General features: G+C 40.7%; 1 protein-coding gene across 1 annotated transcript in view; it reads right to left on the bottom strand.

Annotated features, from left to right (window-relative positions):
• Positions 1 to 7,068: 7,068 nt before the first annotated feature.
• The window catches only part of PPP1R9A (protein phosphatase 1 regulatory subunit 9A), a gene marked incomplete at both ends in the record, with an annotated part of 126,622 nt that continues 110,482 nt past the window's right edge, over positions 7,069 to 23,208 (bottom strand). The window contains 8 exons of the mRNA XM_079538456.1: positions 7,069 to 7,281; positions 8,239 to 8,421; positions 11,421 to 11,540; positions 13,877 to 14,075; positions 16,874 to 16,951; positions 17,045 to 17,132; positions 21,989 to 22,289; positions 22,850 to 23,007. Coding sequence (XP_079394582.1) covers positions 7,069 to 7,281; positions 8,239 to 8,421; positions 11,421 to 11,540; positions 13,877 to 14,075; positions 16,874 to 16,951; positions 17,045 to 17,132; positions 21,989 to 22,289; positions 22,850 to 23,007 — 1,340 coding nt within the window. The remainder of the gene's footprint in view (positions 7,282 to 8,238; positions 8,422 to 11,420; positions 11,541 to 13,876; positions 14,076 to 16,873; positions 16,952 to 17,044; positions 17,133 to 21,988; positions 22,290 to 22,849; positions 23,008 to 23,208) is intronic.

Here is a 23,208-nt window from a genome sequence, read left to right on the forward strand (position 1 = left end):
AGGCTGCCCAGGGCCCCATCCAACCTGACCTCAAGCACCTCCAGGGATGGGGCTTCCACAGCTCTCTGGGCAGCAGTACCACTTGAGGCTTGTGTCACTATTTGTTCTCACTATTTGTTCTCCAGCAGATTAAGTGCTTTGTAATAAAGAGATCACGTCCTGAACCAGAGCTGCTAACACAGCTGAAGCGCTCCCTGTGCTGGGACTGCATTTACTTTGTGGCTGTCTAACAGCCAGCATTTCCCTCAGCATTGTTGCGAACAGCTGATCAAAGATACACTTCACCTTTGCCAGCACTGTGGAGCATCTCCAGGTGTAAACCAACAAATTGCTGGGGCTTGTCACACTCCTTTTGTTTTGGGCCATTCACAAAATGAGGAGTGTGTTCTCTCATGTGTATAATCAAGATGCTATAATCGCGATATAGTTGTTTAATCAACAGATATCAAGATGTTGTAATCACAACATAATCGAGAGAATCAAGCAAGGTAGACAATGATCACAAAGAGAATAAGCGGAAGAGCTTAGCCTTCGGCTGAGCTCACCAGAAGACACCAAGAGAGGGGATCTCCAGAAGAGATCCTTTCCCTCTGGTAGCCAGCTCTTAAATAGGTCTAGGAGGGGTGCAGCCAGGCTCCACCCCTTCCAGCAGCACAGGTGAATTGCCTTCACCTGTGCTCCTCTGGCTGGCTCATGGCTCGCCTCAGGTGATTAATCAGAGGTTCAGGCCGTGACTCAGCAGTTCCCATACACTCATGGCTGTTAACTATTCCCTTGCAGCAGGCTTTTGTAGCAGCCTGCCTACAGGTAGAGGCACAGCAAGGACATGAGCGTAACGCCTCCAGTCTCAGGATGCTGCTGAGCAGACACATTTTACATGTCAGTTTTGGACTTCCAGACACTTAACACTTCAGTGCATCTGTTTTAATTAAGTTCTTCTTGCTTATGGGTTGGGGCTGCTCTTACACCCTGCAGGTGTTGTTTGTGTCAGTGGAAGGAAGCATCAGTGATGTGGCTGCTGGGCAGCCCAGCTGAGGCCTCAAGGCTTCCCATCCTGTGCTGAGCTCCTGGCCTGGGTTCTGCCAGGGATGAAGCCAGCAAGAGACCGACAGAGCAGACACTGTGTGTCCCCTTCCCTAATTTAATGCTTTACTAATATAGAATCAATAAAGAAAAAAGATAGATTACGGTGTTGAGCAGGTGAACTGCTGTGCTTTGAATGTGTGAAACGCTCGTTACAGCTAAACTACACTTCCGTGTAAAATATGAAAGCAGCTTCTAGAACAACAAACGTTGACCAGCATCAGTGTGAGAGCAGCCAACCTGGACAGCAGCCTGCAGCAAAACTGTGCTGTGTTCCATCCGCTTACCAAGAAAAAAGGACCGAGAAAAAAAAGTCCTTCTCTTTCCTTACCCTGTATATATTTACATTTACTTCTTTTTTGCATCACTGCAGACCATAAATGAGATCCAGTCTGAGGCCCAGGAGCCACACTTTGGCCAACAGCTGGGATCAGAACAACACAGAAGGAAGGAGAGGACAAATGCCGTGTTACCATTTATTACTTCTGGAATGACCAACGAATGGGCAGGAAAGTGAGGACTCGATACAAATTCTAATAAAGATTCAGGATTTCTCATTTTATTGCATTCGTTGTCTAACAACAATAATACTCATTGGCAAGAAATTTATTTACACTAACAAATTAACTTCAAACCACGAGGCTTTGTTGTTTATATTTAAACTGTAAGAAAACAAAGGGCCACCATGATGTTTTGTTTTGATGTCTCCAAATAACTAAACATTAAAGAAAATCATCTGGGGGAAAACTCAACGATCTAGAGAAATTCCTATTGACTAAAGCACAAGGAGACAAGCTCAGACATGGCACTACCGCGTCCTTCATGCAGATGATTCGACACCAAGATGTACAAACAGAAAGCTCAGGGTTAAACATGCACTTCATATACATTTGACCTCTTTAAAAAAACAACCGAAAAAGGAAAAAATCTGAAGCGCAACCACCTCTTCAACCATATAAAAAGGAACATTACAAAGCCAATTTTTACAGTGAGCACAGTGCATTTTAGTCTTTTAGCTGCCTGGTCTTCTAGCAGTACGTACACCGGTGGGTGAGCATTGCAGCGTGGTCGGAAGCAGCAATTCAGACACTACATGTGTGCAGGGAAGTCCAAGGGCAGAGGAGCGATCCACGGTCAGCGGTGACCCTGGGGGAAGTCACAGCCCACTCAGAAATGAGCTGCCCAAAGAGCTCCAGCACAAATCAGGCTTATAAAGTGTAAGAATGGGCTTTTCTTCCCGGAATACCAACAATGCAGTACACCAACCCTGCCAAGCCTTCCCCCACCTAAAAACCAGCACGAGGACATCATGCAGGAAGACCTACGGAAAAACACTCCAGGTTTTAACAGAGCTTTTAACACTTTGGGAGCCACAAAATGCACAAGGCCCCGCAAGCAGAGCAAAGCCGATGTGCCGGCTCCATGCCCACAGCCTGCAGCAGCCCACCTGCTGCTGCTGAGCAGAGGTGCTGAGGTGCACACGTCCATGTGCACAGACACATCCATGTGCACAGACACACACAGACTCACGCCTGTTCATTTCAAGAGGACCCAGTCACTTGGGCTCTTCGTTTCTGAGCCACTTCATTATTTTCTGTTGTTAACAAACTCTGAAAGGACCCATCCAACTGCCGCCTGCACTCAGCTGGTAAAGACTTCCAAGTTCATTAAGCGTGTGCCTGCTTTTATCATTTTTTTTTTTCCCAGTGTTCTGGCTCACAGCTTTGGTTTCCTGAGGTTTTAAATGAGGGAAGCATGGGAGGAGGGAATTGCTACAGAAAGGGTCCAGCCTCTCTGCCACTTGGATGACATTGCAGGGGAAGAGGCCACGCCTCAAAAAAACAAAATCAGGTTTTCCTTTCTGACAGTAGTTTTCCACTGTAAACATGTGGCTAAATAATTAATACATGATTTAATTCCTGCAAACTTCCCTTAAACTTCAGCACTGAGAAACAGCACAGACCACACTGCAGAGCCTTCTAAGACCCACAGCTGGCTATATGCAAAGCTTTTCTTTTGCTTTTCAATGCTGGGGTGACACAGTGTCACCCACCTCTTATTTGCCAGCACACGAGCAGCTCAGAGGTGGAGCAGCTTGAGAGGCAGGAGGCTTAGATGAAAGCAAGCAGCTGGAGTGTTAGAAATCCTGATGCTAGGTGAATGCTAATGAGAGCGGAAGACAGGCAAACCTCAGAGTTGCCTGCTCAGTAATTCCTGTAGAACCTGGATCCTTGCAGTATCCCTGCAGCAGACCAGAGTCATGGCACAACAGATGCCTTTGCAAAAGGAATCAAAACTAAACCAGATTTGCATACGCTGAGATACAAACATCGCCTAATTCTTTTCAGCTTCTCAGTAATGGCTGCTGGTCTGCTAGACAACTGTAGCCCATGAGGTAGAATAGGCTCTACCAACAGTGAGCACCACCACTCCTGCTGGGACCACTGGGTGAAGTACATGCAGTGGCAAGCAGTGCTCTGTGCACTGCACATACCAGCCTGAGCTCCTTCCTCATGCCTGGTCCTGGTCCACCCAGGCAGATGGAAACCTCACTGGGAGCTGTAACTCATGTCACACAGGGGAAAACACAAGCTGGAAGAGAGATCCAGAGACCTGGATAGAGCAAAGAGCCACTGCGCTCCCCCAGAACCTCAGTGCAAGACTTCAGGACTCCAGTAACCTGCCATGCTGCAAGCACTTTCTGCTTTTCCAAGCTCCAGTAGCTCTCCTTTCTGCTCTGCGGGCTACGCCTGCACTCTTCCACAAGCCAGATGTGTGCATGCAGGCAGATGGGCACCACCATGGCAATAGGAGCAAACCAGAGGTCCCAGAAGCATCCCTGTGCTGCCCCAGCAGCAGTCACCTTCTGCCAGCCGTGGGCAGCTGGGCATGGAGCAGGCGCAGGCATTGCAGAGGCATGGAACCACCGAGCTGCCTGCACAGTGCTCTGTCAGCACATCCAGCACTGCAAGAATGATGCAAAAATGGGCTACAGATACTCCTGCAGGTGAGCCAAGAGAAAGTCTCTGCAGTCATTTAGGGTGGAGTTCTGCATTTCTTATTACATACACACACAAAACCATTAGTCTGACTTAGCATTGGTTTACAGGAAATTTAAATTCACGACGATGAGACAACTTCATCTTCTGTTTCATAGATGCCATTACACAATAAAAGGGGAAGAAATGCCACACAACTTTAAACATCCTATAGAACAGCAAGAGAGATTTCAGACTGCACTGCTCTTTATGTCTGTAGTCCAGCACATTTGTCTGTGCCCCGAAAATGTGATCATAATAAAAGGAACCGTATAAATCTCTTTTATCACAGGAAGAGGAGCAAACTCCTGACATTGCTTGGTTTGTTCTGTTTCCATGTGTTGATCAATATGCATTTTATGGTTTTATTTTAACTTTAAGCTACTGCTTTTTAATTATTTTTTTTTAATCGGAGACTAACGAAGTACCATTACCACATAGCAATAAAAAACACACAAAGACTGTAAGGATTTCAGTAGGTCAAATTAGTTATTCTGCAGACTAAGAACCTGATTTACAAACAGATTAACGAGGCACTTTTCTAAGCTGCAAGAATGAAAACTCAACATATAATGCCAAGCAGCCTGCTCAGGTTCCTAGGAACACAGACAACATAAAGCAGGGACACCACCTCAGATTACTGCATACAACCACTTAAACATTACTATAATGTAAACACAACTTAAAGACATCAAATGCATTTTATCAACATTGTATTTAAAATATGAAATTTCCAGTTTCTTCCAGATAACTTCTCTCACTTGAGTACAAATTTATAACCTCCTCAGATGACAGAATGCTACTTTTATCAGGCTGTTAAAACTTTTGTGTATTTTTTTTTCCAACAGAGAGTGCACAAATATTCACTCCAATGTGGAATTCTTGTTAGCATGTCTATTTTTGCCTGTGGTCTATCTCAAGAAAAATATCAGAAGCCATTAGAAATATTAGAAAGTATCTCTGATGCTAGTTTTGTTCTTATGTTTGAGTAAAATATACATCAGAAACTTGTAGAAATTGGATTTAGAAGCAAAAACTAAGGTAAGACTAAGTAGATATGCTGTGTAGTAGCTTTGAATGCAGTAGGCTCTGTCAGTGTACAGACCATTCTACACATCAAAGAAATGATTATGATCAAAGACATTTAACTCTAAACATTGCACTCCAACTGTTTCAAATCTGAATTTCAGAGAACTTGACAGGCAAATCTGAATGTCATAAAGTACAGAGCAAGAGAGAAGCCAAGCCAAACTAAAACAAACATTTTTTTCCAAGGAATTCAACGTTGGCAAATTTGAAGTTCAAGTTTGTACCTTTGCATCAACATCTTAAACAATTTCCATGGTAGCACGACTGGCCAGATGAAGGCTGCAACTTTCAGGATGCACAAACAGAAAGTGATGTTTCTCAAATACAAATGCTGCTGCATAGTTAGCTCTGATTAAAAGCAGTAATGTAACACCTCCTGTTTCCTGTGGTGGATATTTGCCACTTGTCTTTTCATTCTTTTGAAGAAATGCTGAATATTTTAATACCACTCTTAAGAGGCAGTAACATCACCCAGTGCGAGTTATGCTCTGCTTCTGTCACAGTCAAAACTATTCAGCAGGCTTCGCCAATGGACTTAACAAGCTGGGAGAACAGGAACCTCTAGCATATGTAACAAGACTGTTAAACCATCCAATTGTTCTGCAGCCCATGCCTATAAATTCAGGTTTTAGTAGAGATATTCTTTCAACACATCAATCAAAACAGTTAATACATGGCAGCTTTGGATTTAGTAACTTTCGCCTCCGAGGCAGCACTGATCTTAGAAGCAACGTACTGAATTCAATCCTAACCAGAATCCCTCTTCTTCCTCTGCTTAAAGTGCACTTCTGTAAAAACTGAAAGTCTTCAGCAGACTCAACTTTGATAATCGTTTCCAATGACAGCTTCGTAACAGCACAGCACAAAACATACACTTCCAATGCTTACTGGAGAACGCATCTGAAGATGTGTTTTTCTTGGAAAAAAAAATGCAAAACAAAACAAAACAAAACAAGCCCAGTTTCCTGTTCAAAATACATGAAAAAGAAAGCACAGTGTGCTATAAGAAAGTTACCTACACACTGGGAGCACAAAGAAATTTATACAGGTCTATACGCTGTGCTCTAGATAGAAATTCATCCTTGCTCAGATATCTAAAGGATAAATGTTATCCTAAGATTTCTGTGTAAACCCACGTAATCGTTTAAGGCTTTGCCTCCTTCCTGGATTAACTACTGTACAGTTAACAGAAAGAGTTCCACCTCCTGTCTTTTACCCAGGGGGGATATCCACTCTCCTGTCTTTATCTCCAGTGTATATTAAGCAGTCACAGAACAGTTGTGTTTCCAGAGCAGTGTCACTTCAACGTACTGTTGCAAGATGAAACTTACTCCAGTAGACAGAATTGAGTATCAAAACACTGCAGAGAAGCGCAAATTCCAGTTAGAAAGTTAAGTAAGTCATCTTTCAGACAGAGAAAAATCCTTTTACTCAGATGTATAAATGTTCACCAATTGCTTCGACTGGCCATTGTGTTCAGAAGAGGTGAAGCAGTGGACCATGCTCCTTGGCATCATGCTGGTTACTGAAGTGACCGAACACACAGAGCTCAAAAGAAAAGAGTAGTTTGGAAGGAAACACTGCCACACAAATATGAAACCTGTTAGCTGTCAACAACAACAAAACAAACCGAGGGGTTGGGGTTGTTTAACATGGCAACAACAACGAGCGAGAAGGGGATGTGCAGGAAAACAAAACTACACAAGATAAAGTTCCCCGGCCATTCTATGTATAGCTCCATTTCTCTGTACACACTCGTGTAATGAACGGCAAGAAAGCTGAAGGGGCACCAAAGCGGGTGTGAGTTTCTCTTCCCTCGTAGTGCCTCCAAGTTACAACGCAGCAGCACCTCTGCTTGTCACTGCTCATTAGTGCCCTCTGTTGCTTCTGACGAAGACTTGTCTGTTTTCTTCGATTTCCTCTGCAGTTGCTCTTGTTCCTTCTTCCGAAGCTTTTCCCTTTGCTTTTCCATTTTCTCTTGGGCTTTGCGAGCTTTCTCCAGAGACGCTTTCATTTCCTTTAGCTTTTTTTTAACGACTGCCCTGTCCTGGGAAGATGTCATACCAAGAGCCTGAGATAGGGAAAATTTAAAAAGATTTTCATATAGTTTATTCTATCACCATTTTTCCCCTGTTTTTTATATCCTGGTAAAAACTTTTCTCAGAGAGAAGATGATCACAACTGAACAAATTTGTGATACTGACTACCAAAGTCAAATTTTAATAGCATTTTATACTTCTGAAAAAGTTTCCATCCTTCCACTTATAGAATATTAAAGGAGTTTTCTCTGCAACCAAAGTTCTACTATATTCATTTCACTAAGGCAAGAAGGAAAAGAAATATTAAACTATTTGCCTGAGGTCATCTAAGTCTACAAAGAACAAGACTTCCCAATTCTCACTGCTATTCCTTAGTCAAAAGTTCCCTTGCTGTCTTCCAACATTTTTGGGTGATGTTTCAGGGAGGAAACACTGAATTTTGACTTTCAGATATGCTGAGCCTCCCCCAACGCCTTCCTATATTTATTTTTTATAAAACTGGGCTCATATTTTCACTGCATGAACCAATGCATTCTTATACAACAGAACTGTATTTAATTCCAACATAGTACAATTGGTGTCCAGCTTTTGACTCTCCAGTACCACATTTAACAGTTGCTACTTCAGATGCATTTTTATTTACGATCTTCTATGCATTGCCCTGTTGTAAAACAGAGCTGGATGAGAACTATGTGCACGCAAATACCATTTACATATGGTCCCTTATGATTTATGCAGGAAACATTGGTACACTATACCTACCCAGAGTTTTCACAAAGCCAATTCCCTCTGTTTCTGAAGCTGCCGAACCTAAGTGCACATGAGAATTTCTCTGAATGCTGCTGTGGCTTTCTACTCTATGCATATTGTTCAAGTCTATCATGATTCCACACACAGAAGCTCTCTGCTTTCTGGCAGAACTCTTAATTCCTCGATCTCAAGTGACAATAAATAATACAGTTAACCTTGCATTCCGCTCAGTCAGTTACCTTAAGCTTACTCCCATCCAGCTGAAGGAGATGCTCCCCATTAATGTTTTGGGCGCTGAATTCAGAAACGTACTGTTCAAGGTTCAGGCTCATTAACCAGTGGGAAACCTGCTGCACAGTCCACTCTTGCACAGCCCGGTTCTGGCACTGACTGTGTTTTGGAGACTGTCCGTCATCGAGGATCTGTGACAAAAATGTGCCGCCTTGTTATGAAAAGGGCAACACTGACCAGCAGTAGCATTTTTCTGCACAAACCACCAGCGTCAGAACACAGGTCCCCTACTACCCTTATCCTACTGTAACAACAAATTATTGCACCCGTATCTAACCAGGTATCTAAGAATTGATGCAAGGTACCTAAACTTTTCCTACTGATAAACAGGAGAAAGGAACTGGCATTCCTTTTAATCCAAAGGGGTTGAAATGGCCAGGTGGCACAGATCTAAGCAAGTACAGCTCCCACTCCCTCACAAGATCTTTATCCTTCAAGTTACAAGGTTTCTAATGGACGCAGAGTATTCTGCAATCCACTTCCCAGGCACACTCATTCATCTTTATTGTGTGTTTAAGCTGCAAAACAAGAAATTTAGGGAAAAAAAAAAGCCTCACAAAAACCATTCTGAAGTTCAAAGTGGTGACACCAAACAGCCAGCGAGACCGATGCTGCCTACAGAAGACTATGAAATGACACAGGAACAGTAAGGAACACACAGCAATCCCACAGCCTCCGCCCTGCTCTCCACATATTGTGCTGCCCAGGAGAAGAGCACAAACAGCACCAGCAGGGGCAGGTGGGCCTTCAGCTGCTTCAGCCCTGAGTGTCCTCTCTGCCACTTCTTTCCACCCAAGGGAAAGCTGGTGGGGTCTGAAACAAAAGCCACTCTGTGGAAACTTCAGCCGGCACAGCAGCTGCTACAGGCTGCTGCAGCTGTCTCCTGTTTGAACAGCTTTACCACTGGGTTAGATGATGCTGGGAGTTCTTTCAGCCTCTGGCCATCCATTTCTCAGGGATGGGGAAACGACAGTTTAAGCACAGCTTTTTCTGGCAGCCAGCAGAACCTCAGTGCAGCTGATGCTTGGCGTGGTGGGTGTGCTCTGGCACGAGCCCTCCTCCCCCTTCTAACATACCACAAAAGCTGCAATTTGCCATGGCCTTGAAAAGAGAGGGGAGCTGAAGACAAGGCAGGCAGAGCCAATGACATCTGTATGTTGTGCTCAAACAAGGGCATTTGCCACACAACACAGGGAAACAAGAAGAGCAAATCTGCAAATGAGACAGTACATTGCCACGCGATGGTCACACAATTCACCACAACAGCACACTGGTATCTCACCTCATCATCAATCATATCCAGGCTCTGAGTGAGGGAGCAACAAAGAAATGGGAAAGAAAAGCATTATAGAAACAAAATACAGAACATGTAACAGCATGTAAAAGTTTGGGTAAGGGTAGCACCAAGATTTGCAAAACAGATAAGGCTACTCAAAAAACAGAGATTTCTTTGAAAAAAAATTACTTCCAGAAGCAGAGAGGTTATGTTGAAAGCTCAGCACACACACGATTTGGCAGCTAAGCCAGAGATTGTGCCAATGAAGCCCCATGAGTTGATAGTCTTGACACACTGGAACCAGTGGGACCTTGCCTGATGGCTCCAATTGCAAGAGCAAAAACTACTTAGAGGACAACAGACCACAGGACCTGGGTTCCCTCCCTACCCTTTCCTCTCATTCTGCTTCAAATAATTATGTGAAGTCTGCCCAAGAACCATGAGCAAGAGAGCACTTGCAGCAATGCCCTACATCACGTCCAAGCAGCAGCCTCACCATGCCAGGGCACAACTTGGTACGATACAGGGTACAGAGAAAACCTGTTCATTTTTACAGACCAGTTCAAACATGGCATTTTAGAAGCATCCAAATAGAAACAAGCCAAATGAAAGCATTTTCCAACTACTAGTTCTGGTTAGTTTCAGTGGGAACAGGGTACTGTTACAATAAAATATTTGATAAAATGGGAAGGAAAATTATAAAAGCATGAAAAGTATTATCAAGGTAGAATTAATACTAAACAAAGTATAAATGATCTCTTTATTGTTTTCAGTAATTCACAGTATATGCAGTCTCCTACCTACTACTCTCCTATGATTCTTCTAAATGTTTACCCTTTCTAATCTGTGGTAAGTGCTACAGAATGACTGGCCTTGCAGACTTCCATTTTGGCAAACGGGGTTGGTACAGAACGGCTCTCATTCTTTAAACCTGTGCAAAACATGACAGCAGTAATAACACAAGCTTGTCATTGAAAAGAAAGGAAGCCACAGATTCTTGAAGTTCCTCCTCTCTAAAAAAAGCCTTGGCTCAAACCTTAAGTGAAAATTACAAAGTTCTTACTCAGCGTTTGTAAGAGGACAAATGCATGGGTTTCCTGAGTCCACAGGATGTACAGCGAGCTGTCAAACTGTGCAGTTTCATTGACTCGAGCCAAACAAGTATCTTAAAAATGTGCATTCAATACATTATATTCCACTCAATTCTGTCACCAATTTATAGGGTCAGAAACGCTTTTTCACATTTTCACAGGTCAAAAGCCATCTAGTTGAAGAATCAAACTCAAAATCCACTGTGTATGTGCAAAGCAAGCACAAAGAATGCAAACTGGATTGACACATACACACTCTAATCACTATATACACATTGAGGTACAGAATACACAATAACTGCATGTACAGGTCATTATTATTTTAATATATCATGGTAAAAATAGTCTAGATGCAGGTGCTTTACATTTTAACTATGTTTATCCAATTACACTGCATCTTTATCATCTGAAAAACTGTCTCAATTATGTTTATTTTAGTGTATAGATAGGTCCACACGTACACATACAGAACGCAGGAGCAGTGTATTGAAATGTGTGAGGATAGAGCAGCTCTAAAGAAACCAGCTGCATTTAACAATACTGCACAACGATCCTACAATAATACCATAGGCCACAGGCCAATTGTTTAAAATAATTACTGTATGAACAAGAAAAATTGAGATATTGAAACCAAGATTAATTCCTTTTCTTCTCCATTTATATGCCTAAAACCATCCCTTCACTGCTTGAGTAATTATCAAGGGAAATGCTGTGGGAGAAAGAAGACAATCATTTCCCACCTTAAACAATTCCAGCAACATACCTCATCTGACGACAGTGCTAAGGAGTGTGAGAAACCTGGGGTTTTGGGTTCTGCTCCTAAACCACTCAGATCAGCTGAACTTGTGCTGCTGGGACTGAAGTCATCATTGAACGTGAAATTCTGTAGGGAAAAAAGATAATTTAGAATAAACAAATGATCTCAAATGTGCATCTAAAAGGGAAACTGCTTTTCTGTCTTCCAGGTTGGCACAGTTCAGAAGTGATTGCTTACCGAATCAGTCAAAATACACATGAGGAAGCACTGCTTTTGCACTGCTAATGATGAATAGAACATGCTATATGCTTTACCACTCTGTACAAGAGACTGCTCTGCCAGCTTAATGCCTCAGTGAGTAGCAAAGTGGTCTGAAAGCAGTTCATAGACTTGCACTTAGGGAATTGGGTATCATCATGGAGATAAGTTATTGCTTCCGCTGGTTAATCAGTAACATGCTGCTGTCCTTCAGATCGTCAGGACAAGCATAGCAGTAGTAGAAAGAGTAGGCCAGAGGATTAATTAGCAGAGGGAAGTGAAAACTGCTATTAAAAGAGCAGGGAGAATATCTTGTGAACCCAGTTCTGATTCCTCCCTCTTTGCCTATATTTCTTGAAAAAATCAAGTTGAAAGCAAAAGATACATTTGGATGCTGAATGTTAATTACTGAAGTAATAACCACAAAACAAAGATCATTTTTTGCCTAAGAAATTAATAACAAACATCACATCTTGTAGCAAACAATAGCAAGATTGTGTGCCTTTTTCCAGGAATGCAGCAAAGTGATCATTAGAAGAATACAAAAATTAACATTTTAGAGTGGGAAAGTTGGATTTGTGAACCACAACAACTAAAACCTAAAACAAGTCACCATGAAATTTCATTTCAATTGAATAGACAGCTGATGATGCAGTGACCTTTGTTAACTCTTTTGAGACCTCTAATTTTTCCTCTATCATCTACATAAATAACAAACCTGATCCATCTCTGTCATTCAATTTTAAAAAATGGATCCAAACATCAAAACCAAAAAGAACAATAACATAAATTATTTTTTTATCCCCCCCTCCAAAATCTGATGTATTTTATCTGATAACAACAGGCCTTGTAAAAATACCAAGTGATGGTCCTCATGAGGTGTGCTGGAATTCCAACTGCACAGGTACTGGAAATTTAAGAGCTTGCAAACTTAAGAGAGGACAAGAAACAATCAAAAAGCTCTGCTGTTCAGTTTTCTCACACCTACTTTCAGAATAAATGTCCTGCTTTTCTCATCTCCTTACAGAAGACAAGAAAATCTGAACACTTTGAGCCCCGATGGCATCCTCAGGCCAGGTGTTCAACAGCTCCAACTCCTGCTCTGTGAAGAACACCTTCTTCCTCTCAACTATTCTGATTTTTATTTTACCTCTCTTTTGTGTTTCACATTTATGATTAATTTTAGCTTTTTTCACTGTCTAAGGGAAACACACAAGATAGCTGAAGCCTACTGATGATATCAATAATGGGAGAGCAGGACAAAGGAACACAGAACAAAACAATTTTCACAGCTTAACAGTAATTGTAAGAAGCGATGCTTTTTCCCATTTCAAAATTATTTTTACTCAGTATTTGTTTAACAGCATAAACAGGATTTACACATCTAACCCTCATCTTTCTTATAAAAAGAAACTGAGTAGCTGATCAGCTGATTCAAATTCCTGTATATAAAGTTGAGAACTATATCTCAACTGGTTTCTTCTTACCAGACCAATGCAAAAAGTAAACTGTTACAAGTTATGGAGGATCCAAGAAAGGATAAAGGCAGAGAAATACTTTCCAGAAGTGAAAATACACAAGAAAAAGCCAGTACTAAAACTAAGGGTTATATAATGAGTTATCATGCTGAAACATTCATGCACACAGAAAGGAATCACACAGCTGTATTAAACTGCAGTAGTTCCTGTTTACAGTTTGAGCATCTTCATATATAGAATTAAATCCAACATCCATGCATGCATGACGAGCAGATTTCAGTACTGGGGGAGAAAAAGGCAAATGACTGACGGCATACAGCATTTCTTCACTTGCAAACATCTCATCTGAATACGTTAAGAACATGTAGGTATTCCTGCAATCAGTCCTGAAGAATGCAGAATGTATCTATAACTGAATACACAAATCTAGCATTTGTTCAGTGGATCCAAATGCTAACTTCCACTGGCACCATTTGTGTTTGTTACAGTACAGCACAGCATGGTTAGTTTACTGAATTAATGTACATTAAGAGAAAGACAGAATAGAAAGGTAGAATGTGGAATGGTACAATGATGGAGATGCTCAGTTCAGATGAGCTTTTACCGTACAATGAACACCATGCACTGTTTATTGTAGTGTTAACATATTGGCCCGTTCTTCTTCCAGAAACATGGAGCCAATTATGCCACTCAACACAGTGGAATAAGGTAGTTCTTATTTTCTACCTTTGACCCTTTTTTAGCTGGGCTTATGTTTTCAGAGGAAGGTTCTGTTGAGCTGGTAGGTGATGGCAGGTTGCTAGAAGAATTGGATCCTTTGCCACCCTCTCCATACCATGTGAATGGTACACAGTGTGGGAGAGAGGAGGATCGTTCTGTTAAAGATTTACTGTTGGCTGATTTCTGCAGCATCTCTCTGGTGGTCCTGCGTAAGAGAAAGGAATTTGTGTTAGAGCATAAAATACAAAAAAATGCTACAGAGGTAGTTAATTGTAAAAAAAAATACGACATTCCATGTAACTGTGACTAATCACCACAGTGGCATGCAGCTGGTAACCGCAGTCTTGAGATCTCTCTTGTAACAAAAGGAAAAAGTGTGTTCTTTTGATTTGTTTTCTAACTTTAGTTCTTCAGATAACACACATGCAGCAAATGGACACAGATGCCTGCACAAAATGCCTGTGTCCCTGTGTTTTGGTGTGAACCAGCTCCAGTCAAGAAGCCACACACTGCTGGTACCACTGGGGCTTGGTATCTCAGCATGATCAGACTCAGCACTGACCCAGGCAGGCTCTGCTTTCCTGGGTCTGGCTTGGATTTGGAGCACCGGCAGAAGGAACCAGGTGTGTCTACACACACCTACATAGATGTGTCTTTGTTACAACAGCTAAATACTGAAAGACATCCTGTTGTTGTTTTTTTGTTTGTTTAATTAAATATTAAAAATACAGCTATAGAAAAAAATGAAATAAACGTTTGATATTATCAGCTCGCCTTTTCATAGTAACAGTATATAAATCTTCCCTCAGCTTCTAACTTATGGTCAGCTTCTAAATCATTATGGATATAATCACTAGCTCTGTGCACTGGGAAGCTTCTTTTCTGCATGGATGAAATGGAGGCTGCCAGAGAGCCCCCAGACAGCAAGACAGAACCAGAATCCTCTCTCCCTTTGGCTTCTTAAATGAAGATGTGTCTGATACAGTCCTGTGCTCCCTCCTTGTGCTCCAATATTGCTTGAAAGAAGACAGAAAGAAAGACATTGTCCAAATCACCTACAGCTCCAGGCTAAGGAATGTAAGAGTATGTGCTTTCTACTTAAATGGGGGGAATTTGTTTATAGGTTTAACATCAGTGATAGTCTTCAGAAATAATTCAAGATTTTCTTCTACACATCTTCAGTTGTTTCTTGGTGGTGTTTTTTTTTTTTTTAACATGGTAAAATAACACTTGCAACATAGATCTGACAGCGTGATTAATTCTACATCAATCTCTAATGCACTAATAGACAAAAATAATTATAACAGGATGCTGTCTTTTGATCATCATCTTCCTTCTTTCAAAGAGCTTATACAGCTTTGGACTGTAAAGAAAACATCCTCAGATTTTTCTCAGGCAAATTCTTTGGAGTTACTAACAAAGGAAGTGACAACTGGTGTTTAAAAAGTTACACCAAAACAACAACATTTCAGTTTACAGATGTACAGCAAGGATTACAGATGCTCGTGAATTTTGCGTTTCATAGTACTCAACTTTGTTTTTAGCAACCGTATCCAAACTCAGAAGTATTCAGTGACAAAAAGTGCAAATAGCTGATTTATCAGAGGGTCTCACAAGCAACTGATCATCTTATGCCGGTATGAGGAACATAAGTTCTATAGAGGCTGCTTCTTATAAAGAAGCATACCTTCCTTCTTCCCAACCTGTCTGGTAGTTAAATGCCACCTGGTGTTAATACCTTGCTAAGGGTACTGGCTGCCTTACAGCTAAGCACAGGTGCACAGAGTTTGGTTAACAAATCCCTCTTCCAGTACAGAAATACAGCAATGAACATTAACTGTAGGACACACTGCAAGCAGAGAATGACTGTTACAGTTTGTTCTGACACCAGCACAGAGATGCTGACTGCTATAAGATCACCAAAGATCCTGCCAGATATGTGCAGAATGTGAGTGTATGCTGTGTTAGAACAGGAAACTTGCAGTTCAGTACAGTATGCCTGAAGGGGTATATCAGAAGTCTAACATTTCTTCTGTTTCTGTGATTTTGAAGAGACTTGTCCCTGGGACAAGTGTCAGACTGTCAGCAAAACTCTCCAAGCTGCTACTCAGTTTTTCAAATGCATATATTTTTGGAACAGCATGTGAACTTTGCTTTCTTTAGCAAGCTCTTTTATCGTATGTGCTTTCTATTGTATTATTTTATGTTAGAAAAAAATAGAGTTGCTAGAACCTTAGGACTTTCAGAATATATTACGTTTGTTTAGCACTCCTGATGTTTACCTGAATGCTTGCCCCTCATACCTGGAGCCACATATGGCCCCTCTAGATGGGATTATGTCAGATTCATCACTAACACAAGGAGACCTTCATTAAAAATCCACACCATCCTCTGTAGAAAAGACTGTTTCCTGCCATTTTGAATGCTCATTTATTTATTCAGAGGCCAGATGCTGATGGTCTCATCAAATCTCACAGATAATTCAAAATTCCTTGCCTGAGTTGGTGACATGACCAATGCAGTCTGTATTTTTTCTATCTGCTTTCAACTTATGATGTTCATCTTTGGAAACAAAACCTTCTGAAAGCATTCCTGAAGTGGGCACAGTGAAGCTGCAGGGAATATCTGCTGCTCAACCTTGCTCTTGGGACTTTTCCTCCAAAATATGTGGAATTGTGTCAAGGTTTCTGAATCAAGGCTATTAATAACTTAGTGTTTATCTGTGTGTATGCATCTTGTAGGCCAGCTCTAATGAACTTTTTCTGCAAATCTGATCAATAGATGTGATAGCAGTAGTGATGAAAATCTCCAAGTATTTTTAGATTATTGGTTAGCCATTCGTTAGATAAGAAATCTAGGTTTGTAAGCTCAACGGGTTGCCTCAGGGCTTAAAATTTATTTCTATGAAAGCAGTGGGACTGGCAGAGTTCAAGTTTTAGGAATATTACATTTTCTCAGCATTTCTGCTCTGCCATTTCTTGCATTCTCAATCTTTTACCATACCTAATGCCACAGGTCACCCTAATAGCTTCTTTCTCTTTCCGCTTCTTGCCCTTGTTTGAACTCCTTCGCAAGGGAGCCCTACAACAACATTGGAAAATATTAGAAAATGTCCTTGCAATTTTATTTTTAATTCTTTATATAAAATTAGTATTTTAAGTAACGAATGCTTACCCAAGATCTGCAAGTTTTCGCTTTAGTTTTTCTGCATGCCCTATAGTAGGAAGAGTAGTTCTTGCTGCCTGGGCACATGTGGCACCATCTAGGATACATTTGTACACGGGAGAATGTACATTATTATTTTTAAATGCTACTGATCCTTATTCCACTTTCCATCCATCCAGAACAGTCTGCGTATCTGCTCAGGATTAGATATGCATACATGTACACATCTGTAAGTACACAGTTTCACTGGGTGCATTCTTCTCATTTTTAAGAAGATGGTGAAGAAAGCCATAAAAAATTAACAGTCTCAGAACTTGAAAATACACATGGGGAAATCTTATTTTAATCAATGTAAATGACAAAAGTTAACCTTGGTTGAGCTTCAGTGAATATATAGTAAGAAAAACAACACAGAAGATTTACACACACAGAAGATAAACATTACAGCAAATCCCTTTTTAAACTCAGCAGTGGCTGCTTATTTCTCCCTTTGCAGAAATCACGTGGTATGTATGCTTTCCTTCAAAAATGATTGCTGAAACTCTTTCTTGAACTTTGGAGCAGAAGGTACTTTTATGACGGACAAACTAGACAATAGTTATCTGCTTAGCTTGAATATCTTGGTTAAAATGAATATTTAACTTGAAATCCAACCACTTCCACTAAGAAAATTTGAAAAAAAAATTGAAAGTAGTATCTTAGTTAATACATTTGTCTTTAGTCCTCTACTGATTTCTTATCCTTTCTACATAAACTGTTAACAGCTAAAGAGGGACAGGCTGCAAGAACCTATGGAGTCAAAATAACAGCTCAAAGTATCCAAAACACCCTGTGAAATCTATATGGCAGCTAAAACACACACCAAATGAATAACGCAGACACGGTTTCTGTGATTCTTCAACACAAAGAGTGCCCCCAAATCTTCTAGAGGAAGCAAATGAAGGTCAGTCATTCACATCACTTGCAATTTGGTGACTTTACAACGTGACCTCAGATTTACAGTGGCTTTGGTTAAAAGCACTGCTGTGTTTGTGGTTTTCTCCTAAGGAGGCTGACAAAGATTAAACCCTCAGAATTAACCCACAATACCACAGGACAGTAAACCATGCACACAGAGGAACTCTGTACATTGCTCTGTGGATACTGCTTGGCCAAGTTTTCATTCAGGTAGAAAGTTCAGTGTGGAAAGAACTCATGAATCATTGTGGAAAAAGCAAGAAAACAAGGCTCCTGAGATATTAACACTCTAAAGGACATGCATCCTACTTCTACTAACATCAGCCCTACTGACAAGTAACCTCAGGTCAAAAAAGAAAACATACAGAAGATCCCCATGAGGAAAAAAAAAAGCAATAGGCAACCTTAGGCAATGCATACTTTGCATCACCTCTACACTGCGCACGCTTCTCTCTTCTCCTCAAAGATCTGCTTATGGCTCCTCTTTCATCTTTAATGTATGCTTTTCATCTAACCACTGTCAAAAGCACTACTATGAAGAATTAAAGATTGCAAAGCTTCCTTTCACACTTGGTACTCACAGGCAAGTGGCTGGGGGGCAGAAGGCTTTTTTGAGAAACATCTTAAAGCAAATGAAACTACCAGATACATTAACTTTGTGGTGGGCAAATAATATATTTAGTAGCTGGAGGTTTTGCTCCTGTGGTAGTACTCTGCAGAGCTTGACAGGAGCACATAGCAGGTATAAACTCCATCCAAGCTTTTGTATTACTTTGTTCTCACTCACATGCAGCTGGGCCATGCTGGAGCACTTTGGGTAATGAGGATTTGCTGTGAAAAGCACTCATGCTGGCCATGAGATACTGGGGAAGATGGATGGGCTAGTTTCCAGCAACAACTTCAGTAGAGATTTCAATCTACTGGGCTCGCATAGGTGTAGGCCTGCACTGCTTAGCCCATAGCAGCAGCCACGAACCAGGGCTGCAGGTCCCTGCCTTGGCAGAAGGAACATTTGACCACCCTGGAGAGGAGCACCTTCTCTGCCTCCTTCAGGTTCTTCTGAGAGGCTGAGGGAATTCTGGTTCCTGAGGATCAGTGACACAGAAGCCATTTAACCCATCACTTTCAGCCTGCCAGACTTGGTGTAAGTAATCTGCAGCTGATGGGTGGCAAAGGGGTCCAGATCCAATTTTCTGTCCCATGGTCACAGCACAGCTGAAGCCATCCCTACACCAACTAGAGATGGCCCACAGAGATCACCTCAACTGCCTTGTCAAATGAAGTTGCACAAAGCAAGTAGAACTGAAGAAATTTAATCATGCTCCTATATGAAAAAGTCATGCTCAGAAGACAAAGAAGCAAAATTCCTCACCATTTCTCAATGAAATGGAACTCCTGCCATTTCAGCTCTTCCCACAGCAATCATGAGGAAAAAAAACCAGTGAACTTGCTAAAGCTCACTTTTGCTGATCAGTGACTAGCCATGGACCCATGACCACAAGTATGTGATCTCCTTCTATCTAAAAAACCAACTAACTAAACACAACATTTTATGTTCCTTTTATATTCTGCAATGTAGGAGTTTGACAGCCCAACGATAATAAAAATAGTATCACTACCACACTTATCGCAGAACAACTCCTTTAGGATATTTCTTTTTTGTAGAATTTATTAAATGTAAATTCCTCATCTGAAAGCAAATTGCTCTATTTTAGCTTCCGTGTACCCATTAGGATCAGAATACACCCAAAAGCATTGGCTGTTTACGTAACAGTCACAGCGGGGAAAGCATGACACCCTTCCTTATTTAGACACAGATTATTTTTCAAACCTAAGTTGGGAAGGAAAGAGCACGGTGGGTGGAATGTAATAACCTATTTCTTAAAATATAAGGTCTAGTCTCCGTCAAATTTTTATCAAGATATTTTTCATACATCGGATGTCAAAGCAGGATTTAAGATTTCATTGATAAAGTAATCACATACCTACGCTGAAATAAGAGTTGAGCAAGTCATGTTCTTATGTCCACATCCTAATTTTTCAGTTGTAAAATTCAGGCTCCGAACTTAACTTTGATTCATTAAAAACTGTACAATTAGCAACTATGTAATGAGATCAGGAATACTAGAATTCAGCATATATTGCACTGCATTATATATATAAACATCTGCATATATTAACCTATGTCAAAATCAACAAAACTTGATCAATCTGTCTTAAGAATCGCTGTGAAAGCCCTGTATGATGATAAAGAAAAATAGGTTGCAAATGAAGGGCAAGTCTTTCCATTTACAAAGGTAGAGAACAATCTTTAACAAGTTGTGCTTTATTTCAGTTATTTCCATTTAGCCAAAGTTTGTTCTGAACCTATCCAAGCCTATTTCTGCAGCCTTAGAAGCGATTTTATCATCTAAATTAGCTTAAGTTACAGTTAGAGAACACACCATGCATGGACAAGAATGCTAAAATGCTTTAAATTGCTAATTTTGACTTCGTAAGACATTTGAAATAGAGGGCTCAAAATTCTGTGCAGTAGTGCACGTAGGTTGCTCTGAAAGTAATGCCTCCTACTTATTTACATGCAAACTACAACAGACACAAAAAGCATAGTAACATTATTTGATAGAGCTAATTGTCAGCTACAAACCATTATTCTTCAATACTTTCAACACCATTAGCTGTGCATTTTCACCAGGGATGAACAAAAGCCAGCCTGCTGCACTTGTAACAATCTATACCAGTGGAAGAGACCCACTGTCACTGTCATCACTGCTGAAATGCATCACCCACCACCTGAGTTTGCTCACATCCACTGCTGGGTCTCCATAAATGCTCAGCAAACATCAACGAATGTCAGTGGGTGCCATTTCTTCCACACGGAGGAATTCAATTCCACACTTTTACTTTACATGCACTTCCATGTCAGAAACCATTTTGTCAGACTGCCCCTCTGCTCCGTCTGTTGCATGGCAACAAACTGTAACAGAATATTGGTGGGATGGTTCAATCTCTACTGCCATACTAACATCTGCCTCTGATGTCATGGGGCAACATCACAAAATAGGAGGCAGTACTTTTGAAGCAAGCCTCACATTATGAATGCATTGAATAAACAAGAATTTGAAAAATGTACCTAGAATCATAGAATCACCAAGGTTGGAAAAGACCTAAAAGATCATCCAGTCCAACCGTTCGCCTATTACCAATAGCTCCCACTAAACCATGTCCCTCAGCACAACATCCAGCCTTTCCTTGAATTGTTATATTAATCTCTTTGGCTATTTCACTTTGCTTAATCTCTCACTTGTTACTCTTTATCCAGAATGTCTGTTCTATTTTGCTTTGTGCAGTGATAATGTATGGTCTGATTCGAAGCCTGAACCTGAACTAGGTATGATTGTATCATGTCTTATCATGTTTATATTTAAATAATCTCTACTAAATAAATAATGATGTGGCCAACCTTTCTAACTAACCACTATTTTTTTCTCCTATAAATACAAACTCCCCAGCCACCGACCTCCTGTTTAACCAAGAGTCTGATGGCTCTCAGCAATTAAAAACTACAATCTGTTATTTTTGCTTTATGCTCCTTTCCAAACTTCCAAAAAAGCACTTAGTAGTGCCAAAAATCACATAATTCGTAAGTACAATGCATTTATTAATCATGTTTGTAACACAAAAATGGACTGAGGCCCAATAATATTGTGTTTTGAAAAAAATAGAGAATATTTCCTTAAAGGAATCTTCCCCCTATTTTTTTCAGTGAGCTCTAAGAAAGAAATAAAAAGAAAGAAAGCAGCTCCTGATCTCATTCTGACTTCGTCCTTTTCTTATACCATCATACAAGCTCAGCTGTAATTTTCTGATGTCCAGGTAGACAAAAGAAGTTATGAGAAGATGACCTAGTTGCTATGGTTTAACTACACAACAGTTCATAATGTAGATGTAAGTAAGCAAATGGATGCACCAATTTATTGTAAAAAGTAGTAGTACCTTGATCTTGCAAAACATTCCTGCCAGCTGGGTGATGCAAAGGAGATGCTTCAGAGCTGTGCCCAGATTTTGAAGGAGAAGAAAGTGGAGTGTCTCCCCGAGCACACAGGGAAAGGACACCTCCTCTGTGGTGCTGTCCTTCTTCTTGATTTTCAGTTAAGTTGTCAAGGGAGATTGCTGCACTGCTAGCCACTGGGGAGAGGGAGGAAGCACCAGAATCTGATGCTGGTGAGGATGCTCTCATGCATAAGGGCAGTGGTGATTTTGAAATGTGCATGGGACTACTGTAACTGTTTGATGGCTGTTGGCATAAGAGATTATAAAGCAGGTTATACCATTTAGTAACTGATATAAGCAAGGTTTACTATGAACATGCAATTCTTTTATTCATTATTCACTCTTTTATTTGTAAGAAACACATTAGTGATTCATGTAATTACCTTTCGATGTCACACTGTGTTTATTGATATTTGCTTTCAAGCAGAAGTCAGAATCAGATAAAACAATGAGTAAATATCATATCAATAGTGATAACAATTAAGAAATAAAGGAAAGTAGCATTCAAGTTCTTTTCACCTCCTGCATGTATTAAGGACCCACGGTACATCACAGAGCACACTTATTTCAGAAAACCCAGGATTCCTGTTAAAAGAAAATGTAAAAAAAAAACTAAAACCAACAAAAAACCCAGGTGTGCTGAATCAAAGGAGACTTAAACTTCTCTCAAGTGCAGTCACAGCACACTGGCCACAGGGGAATACATACTGCCTGTGCTACAATGCAAGGACAAAGACAGAGGATAAAAAGAGGGGCAACCTAGCGTTCCACAGGAAGCCTGAGAGAGGGCAGAGTCCTTCTCACCTTTCGTTCGAGGCTGTCCTCTCCATCAGTTGAGCTGATGCTGTCATAGAGCCTTGTCCTGGTTGGCCTCTGCCGCTTGTTCTTCACTGAAAGCTGAGCTCGGGTTTTCAGAGCTTTTGAGTCCAGCCTCTCTGTTTCTGGCACTGCCTCATTGAAATCTGTATGAAAACATGATTTAAAGTTATTTGTAATATATATATATATATATTTTGGAATTAAATGCCTTATCCGAAGATATGACCTGCAATTGAGAGCACACAAACTTTGCATGGTTTACTCACACCTGTATTCAGAATTAATAAAGAGCACGTGCAAAAAAGTGATTATGTGTCTAAACCATTAACAGATCCATATCCAGT

The sequence above is a fragment of the Tetrao urogallus genome (assembly GCF_951394365.1).
Source record: "Tetrao urogallus genome assembly, chromosome: 7".
Taxonomy (NCBI): domain Eukaryota; kingdom Metazoa; phylum Chordata; class Aves; order Galliformes; family Phasianidae; genus Tetrao; species Tetrao urogallus.